At 53.0% G+C, this 10,352-nt stretch overlaps 1 protein-coding gene across 1 annotated transcript in view; it reads left to right on the top strand.

The window, feature by feature from the left end:
- The first annotated feature begins 3,637 nt into the window (after positions 1–3,637).
- VAV1 (vav guanine nucleotide exchange factor 1) overlaps positions 3,638–10,352 on the top strand; it is a 55,720-nt gene continuing 49,005 nt past the window's right edge. The window contains exon 1 of the mRNA XM_059919861.1: positions 3,638–3,843. Within this exon, the coding sequence (XP_059775844.1) occupies positions 3,640–3,843 (204 nt within the window). The 5' untranslated portion in view covers positions 3,638–3,639. The remainder of the gene's footprint in view (positions 3,844–10,352) is intronic.

The following is a 10,352-nucleotide window of genomic DNA, read 5'->3' as shown; positions in this document are numbered from 1 at the left end:
GGTGGGGATATGGCAAGTGCAAAGGCCTGGAGCTTGCTTTTTACATCTTACAACATCAGGGAGGCTGGTGGGGCTGGGTGCTGTGAGCCAGGAGTGAAGTGGAGAGCAGTGAGGTAGGCAGAGACGATGCAGGAACTGGTGGACCTCGAATTTTCATCTCAGTGGGATGGAAGGGGAGCTACGGGAAGGGTCTGAAGTGAGGGAGGGGCACGATCTGGTTTGTGGTTTAAAAAGATCGTTCAGGCAAAAGTGGAAGCAGGGAGGCTTTCCGTGTTGCACAGAAAACACGCTTGGAGGAGGACGCCCAGGTACACGGACACGCGTGATATACAGTGCCCCAGTCAGGCGACCCCTTTTACGTTCGCGGACGCGCATGGACAGACACACAAATCCTCCCTGCGAGCTGGTGGCCCCACCTGGAAAAGAGAACTCCCTGCCCCAGTAATCTCCCGGTCCTGGATCTGCCTGGGGCCCCTCACTCACCTGGGCCGGGACCCGCGGAGCTCCCAAGAACCTGGGGCCGGGCGGAAGCCTGAGACTCTGCGGCTCCCGACCCCTCCCTCCCCGCCCCAGCCAGGTCCAGCCTTCACCCACCGCGCCCGAAAGGAATCGAGCCCCATCACCTGGTCCCGCCCACGTAAACCCCGCCCCTCCAGGCCCCGCCCCTTCTCCAACAGTAACCTCCGGGCTCTCACCCCGCCCCCTTGTTCTCGCCCCGCCCCCTTAGAAACTTTCTTTTCGCTAACCACGCCCCCTTCAGATAAAATCTTCTTCCCGTAGACCACGCCCCCTTGGGAACTCCGTTCCTACTAGTGTACCCCGCCCCCTTAAATTTGCCCCGCCCTTCTCGGGCTGACCACGCCCACTCATCTCCTCACCCCTCTTTTACTCCCGCCCCTTAGAGCCAGGCCTCTTGATTCCGCTTAGGGCCTCCGGCTGGTCCTAAGCATCCCTGGCCCCTTCGGACGGGGCAAGGCGGTGTCTCCTAGCCCCTCAGTGTTCCGGGCAGGGGCGGGGCGGTCCCTACGGGCTCTTTCGCCTGGCAGGGAGTGGTGGCGGCTGTGACGTGACTGGGTGAGCTTCCTCCAGACCAACCCCCTGGGTTTCCGGGAAGGAACCCCATTGGGTGTCGGGTTTTGTGGAGAGAGATGCGGGAAAACACGACAGCCTCTCCCAGTAACAGAACGTTGGAGCTGATCTAGACTCTGGCAGTACTGGGGGGTAAACTTTCAGGTGGTTTCCTACGTGGAGGGAAGGAGGGGAGGGGGGCTTCCATCCTGTCGCCCGGAGACAAGCGTGAGAAAGGTGGGGGAGGGAGGGATCTGGAACCAGAAAGAGGACGCTCTGGCCAAGTTTATGGAGGGCGCATAATAATAACAACAGAATTGAAAGCAGTAGCTGCAGCTAACATTCATTAAGCGCTTACTGTATGCCAGGACTGTTCTGTTTGCTTGCCCTGCTTCAACACATTCCATTTTTACGTAGACCTCTCAATGAGATGGGTACTGTTTTCATCACCCCATTTTCTAGATGCAGAAACTGAGGCATGAGGCAGCTCAGCCCAAGTTTGCCCAAGTTTGACACGGCTTGTGATTGGTCAAGGTGGGATTCAAGCCCGGAGCCCTGGAGCGCTATCCTGTCTTCCTCTGATCTTTGCAGCCCCACCATCTCTGACCCCTACCGTAATTCTAAACGGTGAAGGTTACTGTCACTCAGTTTACAGATGAGGAAATTGACGCATAGAGAGCCACGGATGGTTGGGGAAGAAAGTTTTGGTGCCTGTAGGATCGTAAATCTGGGAATTTCCAGGCTGGGCTTCCCCATCTGCCAATGTGGAAGAGACTCCAGTCTCAGGACAGGCTGAGGGGTATCCCCTCCTTGACCCACTCCCCGTCTGGTTTTGATACAGTCAGAGGGTAGGGGGTATGTCCAGTGAAAGGAGTCTAGCGCCCCTTAGTGGTTACAATAATTAAAAAAGAAAATCCGGGGAGTGGCTCGGGTGGCGGGTGGGGTGGGTGGGTGGGTGCTTGTGAGACGGAGGGGGGAGACTACTCACAATCTAGTGGGGTGGAGGTGGGTAGAGAGACCTCGTAGAGCACATGATTTCAGGTAATGATAAGGGCTACAAAGTAAATATTTGCTAAACCAATGAACAACACTATCGAAGTCCAAAAAAAGAGATGATGGTGGCCAGGGCCACGGGAATAAATGAACGGATTTGGGATAAATGTCAGAGGTAGAGCCATAGAGCTTTCAATTATTCATTCATTCATTCATTCATTCAACAAATATTTATGGAGCATGTATATGTGCCAGGTGCTGGGGGGAGTGGTTCCAACACGAGACACAAATTTCTCAATACACAATAAAGAAATAAGTATAGGGACTTCCCTGGTGGCGCAGTGGTTGAGAATCCGCCTGCCAATGCAGGGGACACGGGTTCGAGCCCTGGTCTGGGAAGATCCCACATGCCGCGGAGCAAGTAAGCCCGTGAGCCACAACTACTGAGCCTGCGCTCTAGAGCCCGTGAGTCACAACTACTGAGCCCGCGTGCCACAACTACTGAGGCCTGCGCACCTAGAGCCCGTGCTATGCAACAAGAGAAGCCACCGCAATGAGAAGCCCGGGCACCGCAACAAAGAGTAGCCCCCGCTCGCCGCAACTAGAGAAAGCCCGTGTGCAGCAACGAAGACCCAACTCAGCCAAAAATAAATTAAAAATAAATAAATAAATTTATAAAAAAAAAAAGTATAATAAAATAACAGGTGGGGAAGTGGGATAGGATAGGGTGTGATGGGGTGGGGAAAAAGGCTGTGATCTGAAATGGAGAGGTTTGGGAATACTTCATGAGAAGATGATCTAGAGCTAAGATTTGCAGGAAGTGAGGGAGCTGGCCGTGAAATTGCCTGAGGCAGAGGAGTAGCATGTGCAAAGGCCTTGTGGCAGGATTCTAGAGCAAGCTTCTGGGGCTACCTGGTATGTTGGAAGAACACTGAGGAGGCCCGTTTGGCTGGAACAGCGCAAAGTGGGGGAGAGTGGGAGAAGTAGGGCAGGGAGGTGATGAGTGGTCATGCAGGCCCTTGTGGGCTTCAGGGATGACTTTTATCCCAGATGAGGGGGGTGCTGTGGGGCATCCCGACTTGACTTAGGTGTTCATAGGTGCCCTCCGATGTGGGGAGTACAGATTGTGGGGGGATGAGGACAGGAGCCCGGCCATGGGGCAGAGGAGACTGCGCTGGTCCAGGCTGCCAAGGTTGGGGGCTGGATGAGGGTGGAGGCGGAGGAGGGAGGGGTGAGAAAAGGGCGGATTTTGAGTATGTTTCCGAGATGGTACCGCTCTTGGGTTGGATACAGAGGAAGGCAGCAGGCCTCCGCCTTGTTACCCTGAACCCACTCCCAGATGCCCCAGTGCTAGCTGGTGGGGGAAAGAGAGGCCAGGTCCTGCTTGAAAGGGACTGGGCTGGGGCTGGGCTGCAGGTGCTCCCCACCCCCCCCACCATGGCTCCTCCTCCTCCACCCCCTCTCAGGGCGACAGTTACAGGCAAAGAAGAGGAAGTGGTAGCTAGCTAGCGGAGGCAAGCGGGCGGGCGGCAAAGGAGGCCGCGAGGGTGCACGGGCCGGCCCGGGAAGCCAGTAGCCATGGAGCTGTGGCGCCAGTGCACCCACTGGCTGATCCAGTGCCGGGTGCTGCCCCCAAGCCACCGCGTGACCTGGGATGGGGCCCAGGTGTGCGAGCTGGCGCAGGCCCTCCGGGATGGCGTCCTCCTGTGCCAGTTGCTCAACAACCTGCTGCCCCACGCCATCAACCTGCGGGAGGTCAACCTGCGTCCCCAGATGTCCCAGGTGAGACGCCCACTGACGGGCCTGCCCCAGGGTGGGTGGCGGGAGGCATCCCAGGCTGGTACCCAGGGGGTTGATGCTCTGCACCTCTGGGCCAGCCGTGTAGAGGGGAGGATGGCCCCCCGCCCCGGGGTCTGGCACAGGGTACGGGGGATATGGGGGTTGTAACACTCAGGGATACAGGGGTGGCCCACCCAAGGTTAACGGGAATGGGTTCATAGGCTCGCAGTTAACCCACATCTAGGCTGAGAACTGGCAAACTTGGGGTTAAAGCTCCCAAAGCCCCAGGCTGGCTCCAGTGGGGATCAAGCCCCCAAAAGGGACTGTGTGGGGGTCTTGAGGGAGGCTAGGAGCCCCCTGGGTGGCCAATAGAGTGCCTGAGGTTTTCAACTCCTTTGACCCCCCAACCTCCAAGATTCTAGCTATGGGGGAGGGGCCTCCTCCGATTCCTTCCCCCACATGTGCCTCCTCCTCCCAGGCCCTGGGCCCCTTCCTTCCCCTCACATCTTCCCCTTGGCTTCCTGCCTGGGCCTGGGGCAGCATGGGGCGGGTGGGGTGCTATAGGCCTCGGGCTCTGATCTTCCTAACTCCATCCATCCCAGGGGGCACGTTGAGGCAAGACCTGGTCCAGAACCCCGAGAGTGGGTCCTGGGGTTTTGGGAACCTAGAAATAGCTGCTTTTTCTCTGTAGGGATTTCTGCAAGGGCCCCGGGTCCAGGGGGAGGAGGATTTGACTGTGACCGCCCCCAGCTCAGGAAATCTATTCAAATCCCCATTTGAATGTGGTGGGGTGGGGGAGGTAACTGGACTGGATTCTCTTTCTGTCGTACCTTCTCTGGTTCCCTCTGGCCTCCTGAGTTCTGGGTGGAAAGTGATGTCTGCTGATGCCTGGCGGTTGGGGGTCCCCTGCCTGCCCTGCGGGTCTGACACTTGCCATCCAGCCCTCAGGCCCTACCCTGGGAGGAAAGGCTCGTCTGGACGCGCTGTGGGCTAGTGGGGGACCTCTCTGGGGACGGATGGTGGGCAGACTGGGGTATTGCCTCCTCTCTGGCCTGAGATGCCATGTGCGGATGGGGGGAGGGGCAGTCAGTGATCAGGGAGTGGGCCTATGGGGGTCCCTGGGGGTGTTTCCTAGGGATAGGGCCGCACGTGGAAGAGGCCCACCCTCCCCTAGCCCAGGCAGGCCTCCTGAAAGAATGGTGGCGGGGGAACCCCAGAGATTCCCCTGCCACCCCCAGCCACCAGCTGCTCTGGCCACAGGCCATCCCAAATTTTCCTCCATTTGCTTGCCTCCTGGCTTCCACACAGAAGAAAGTAGCCGTCGGACCAGTCAGGCCCCAGACTTGCGAGCAGTCGAGATCCAGCGAGCAGTCGAGATCCAGTGAGGCTTCAACAGCAGCTAATGGGAAAGTGGTTAGACTTAAGGATGAACTTCTATCCTTCCCTGCATCTTCCCTACAGCTGGTTTTCTGATAAAAGGCAAGGGGTTGTGGCATTATTCTCTAGGAGGGCAGCTGCAGGGACTAATGTGTCCTGATTTTCTGTGCTGGGCAGCACCGAGGACCCAGGCCTGGGTCTGGCCCTCAAGGTGCTCCCAGACTGCGGGAGACAGACATCCCCCAGCCCTGTGTTGTCAGGACCAGGGCAGAGGAAGAAACCTCTGGGCTGGGGGCCCTGGAGCAAAGGCAAGACATTGCCTGGGAGAGTTGGGCTTTTTGCAAGAGGGGACATTTGTGCTGGGTTTTGAAGGGTGAGTAGGAGTTTTCTAATTGCTCAGGGTTCCCGTGCCTAGCTGTGTCAGGCCCTGCACTGGGCAGGGGTGTTCCTTGATCCTCCCCATCTGGGAGCTCTGTGCCATCCTGCCCTGTGCATTTTGTCTCCCTTTGAAGCTCAGCCCTGTGCCCCGTTCACAGTGGGGCCATGAGCAGGAAGCTAAAAGGTGGTCACATTAAGTCGGAGGGAGGTATCACAAGAACAGCCTCTCTAAGTTTTCAAGTCCCTGTCCATCAACAGATTTAAGCCCGGGCCATGAACTGCCAGTGGGATATGGAAGGGCAGAGAGAGAAAAGGGAGGGCTCCTGATGGGGGTGGGATGGGGTGGGGGACACACAATGGCATAAAGGTGTGGAGCCTGGAATTAGGATGCTTCCTAGTTTCTCTCATTTCCTCCTCAGAGTTCCTCGGCTTTTGCTCCACTGCTCCCTGGGTAGAGGGTGGGAAGAGCATATTCATTCATTTATTCATTTATTCATTCGTTCATTCATCAACAATTATGATGTACGCTGGGCCTCTTCTTGGTGCTGAGACAGTGGGAAAAAGACACACACAAACCCCTGTTGTCGAAGAGCCCACATTCTAGTGGGAGGCACTGACAGTGGGCAAATAAGGAAACATATACATTGCCAGAGGTGGTACATGGCCTGCAGAAGGGGGCTTGGGAATGTGGAGTTGCACTTTTGCGTAGGAGGTCTGGGAGGCCTCACTGAGGAGGCAACATCTGAGCAGAGACCTGGGCAAAGTGAGGGAACGAGTCATGTGAGTCTGAGGAAACAGCACCCCTGGCGCAGGAGGCACTGCCAGTGCAAAGGCTCTTAGGTGGGAGCAGGGCGGTTCCCACGTAGTTGTGCTGCAGGGCAGTGAGTGGGCTGGCTGGTGGGCATGATTCATGGGTGAGGTCAGATTGAAGTGAGTCTCCAAGCTGAGATCTGAGACCCAGAAAGACGATGACACCATCATAGGCGGCCACAGTGATGACCAGACACTCTTACTCTCTCTGGGAGCCCAAATTCCGGGTGGCAGAGATGAAACTTTAAAGCTGAGGAAGTGGAGAGGAAGAGACAAATGTGACAGTCATTGTGGGAAAGATCCACCAGGACGGGGGAGCTGATTAGACTCAGGATGGGGGCGGTCACTGGAGCCAGGATGATGAATCTTTTTTCAGTTCCTCCACTGTGTGACCTTGGGCATGTTACTTAACCTCTCTGTGCTTCAGTCCCCAGCCTGTAAATGCTGGTGCCGTTGGCAGAAGCAGGGAAGGGAGAGGGTAGGAGAGTTAGAATAGGAGGGGTGGGCTGGGGTGGGGGTTGATGGTGGTGGCTTGGAGGAGCCAGACCTGGGAGCCAATCCTGGCAGCATCACTGGCTGGCTTCGCCTCCCTGAGCCTCAGTTTCCCCATCTGTGAACTGTGGCTAAAAACGGCACCTTTTGGGGGAAGACTGTTGTAGTATTTCAATACTGCTCAGCACTGTGTTGACACCTGATAAACCCTCTATAAAAAGTCTTTTTAGGGAAAATGAGGGATATAGGGAAGGTTGGCAGCATAGCACAGCCTAGAGGAGTTTGGGTTAGGGCAGTGGTTCTCAACTGGGGTGGTTTCGCCCCCAGGGGATCCTTGGCTATGTCCTGGGACAGTTGGGGTTGTCACGTCTGGGAGCTGATACTGGCATCTAGTGGATAGAGACCGGGGATTCTGCTCAACGTCCGACAATGTCACACACGACAGAGAATTATCCGGCCCCAATGTCAACGGTGCTGAGGTTGCGAAACCCTGTGCTGGGGGACAGACAGCCTGGTAGAATCTTTAAAATATTTGACTCTTTGGTTAAATAATACATGTGTATCATTCAAAGATCAAAACACATAAAAAGGTGCACAGGGAAAAAATGTAACCTCTAGCCATCTTCTTCAGATACCCAGGTGCTACCTTCCTCCATAAGTGACTCCTTTTTTCTTTAAGTTGACTATATAGCCTTCCAGAATTTCCTTATGCAAATAGGAATGCAGGTTTTTATTAACTATCCTCCTCTCTTACTACAAAAGACGGCACATACCACCCACTGCTTTATACCCTGCTTTTCTCACTTTAATCATTGTCTTGGGAATCTTTCCAAATCAATACATAGAGATTGTTCTCATTCTTCTTAAAAAATGACTGCACGATATTCTAGATTGTCCATTCACTTAACAAACCACTTATATTGGGCGAACTGTGTGCCAGGCATTCATCTAAACTGGGAGCTGGCAAACTACAATGGGAGGGCCGAATCTGGACCACAAGCATGTTTTATAAATAAAGTTTTATTGGCATACAGCCACGTCCATTTGTTTATGTATTATCTATGGCTGATTTCCAGTTACTACTCTACAGTTGAGTAACTGACGAAGAGAGTGCCTGGCCTGTTGAGGTGAAGATATTTACTATCCAGACGTTTGTAGAAAAAGTTTGCTGATCCCTGGTCGAAACACTTTCTATACACTGACTTGTTTAATCTCCATAACAATTTACGAGGTAGATATTATCATTATCCTCATATTGCGTATGGGAAAACTGAGGAACAGAGAAGTTAAGTCACTTGCCTCAGGGCACCCAGCTTGAAAGTGACAGTCAGAAATTCAAACCCAGGCAGCCTGGTACCAGGATCCCTACTCTGTTTTTTTTTTTGCCACCCCTTAGGCATGTGGCCAGGGAGTGTTTCTCTAAACTGTATTCCATTGCACGGCTGGGGGATCACTTAATTTACCATCACCCCTATTGATGGGCACTTGGATTGCACCAGGCTTTTGTTCTGACAAACTAACTGTGATCAATAACCTTGTCCATGAACTGTTTTTTGGCTCTTCTACTGTGTGACCTTGGGCATATTACTTAACCTCTCTGTGCTTCCGTTTCCTCATCTGTAAAATGGAGATAATAAATCCCCATCTGAAAGCATTGCTCTGAAGGATAAATGAGTTACTATCAGGAACCTAGAAAAGTATCTAGCTACATATAAATGTTATTATTGCAGCCAGATACATGAGCAAGTATATCCATGGGATAAATTCTCAGAAGGGTTTTCTGGCTCAAAGCGGGTGAGTCTGTGTTTTCAGTAGATCCTGCCAAATTGTTCTCTGTATGGGATTGTTCCCATATGCATTGTTCCAATTACATTACCTCTAGCAATGAGAATGCTGGTTTCTCCACTGCCTTGCCAACAGTTGTTAAGCTTTTGGAGTTTTGCCAACTTGGGTGATAAATGAAGCTCATTATGACTCAATGTACATTTCTCTTATTCTGAGTGAGATAGAGCCTCTTTTCTTATGTTTAAGAACTATTTATATTTTCTCTCTGCAAAATAATATTTGTTCATATCATTTGCCCATTATTTTTTTCCTTCTAGGACTGCTGGAATTTTTTTCTTATTGATTTTTAGGAACTCTTTATATATTGGGCTGCTTTGAATTTCAAGTCAGGTACTTACTAGCCTTGTGATCTTGGAGAAAAAAAATTACTTAACCTATTTCTGCCCAGGTTGTCTTATCTACAGAATGGGGGTGTGGACAGCACCTTTATCTCAGGGTTATGTGAGGGTTCAACATGATAAGGTAAGTTAAATTCCTATCATGGTGATTGACATATGATTAATGTATAGCAAGTGCTAAATTAATGGGAGTCATTCTTTTTTGCTAATTTGATTTCAGTGGGTCTGAGCTTGCCTGTAGGATATGGTATAGGTCCGGGTGCAAAATGTTAGTTGCTGTAATGAACTGCATTGCTTCAGTGAATTTAAAGAGTTTACTTCTAGCTTATATCACAATCCAGTTTGGGTCAACTGGGGGATTAAGAGGATAGCCCTTCTTTACAAAGTCCCTATAGGACTTGGGCTCTTTCCATCTCATGGCCCCATCCTCCCTGAAGCCCTTGGAGTTCTCTATTCAGCCAGAGGACAAGGAGGGAGTTATGAGGAGGGAAACCCTGAGAGGTTTTCATGGGGACAGGCCCAGAAGTGGCACCATCACCTCCATTCTTGTTCCACTGGCCATAATTTGGTCACATGGTCCCATCCAACTGCAAGACAGGAATGGGAATGTAGCTTAGCTGGGTGCCAGGGAGGGCAAGGAAATGGGTTGGGTGGATATAGAGAAGGCAGTGCCAGAGGACCTCAGGGTGATGCCTAGCTGGTTTCAGAGTTGCAGGTCTGGAGGGGGCTAGCTTAGAGGAAACCTCTGTTTCATCTGGAGGGATGAGGAATGAGGAGGACCTGGACCAGAGCCATGGGGGAAGGATGCAGCTGGGGACTTAGGGTGGGGCTTGGTGCAAGCAAACCTCAGCCAAGTGGGTTGGGTTGGGTTGGGTGGAAGATCGCATCTAAACATGTCCACTAGGACTGACCGGGACAGAAGCCTGGCGGGGGTGTGTGTCAACATTTGCGCTGTGCCTTCTTTCCCATTCCATTCTGTTCTGTTCACTGACTTCCTCTCTGGGCCCAATACTGGGAAATGTCACCCTTCAGGACTCTCACAGCGGATGCTGGAAACCCCTGTCCCTCCCCTTGCTCCCAGCCCTCCCACGCATGGCTCCCCTTGGAGTAAAAGTGAAAGTCCTCATCATGACCCAGAAGAACCTATGCATTTGGCCTCTGCCCACCTCTCAGCCCTCATCTCCTCCCTCTCTCCCCCTCCCTCACTCGACTCCAGCCATGTGGGCCCGCCCTCACTGTTCCTAGAACCCACCAGGTGCAATTCAGCTCCAG

This window comes from Balaenoptera ricei, chromosome 3 (assembly GCF_028023285.1).
Source record: "Balaenoptera ricei isolate mBalRic1 chromosome 3, mBalRic1.hap2, whole genome shotgun sequence".
NCBI lineage: Eukaryota > Metazoa > Chordata > Mammalia > Artiodactyla > Balaenopteridae > Balaenoptera > Balaenoptera ricei.
Note: the sequence above shows the minus strand (reverse complement) of the source record. Positions and strands in the feature narration are given on the sequence as shown.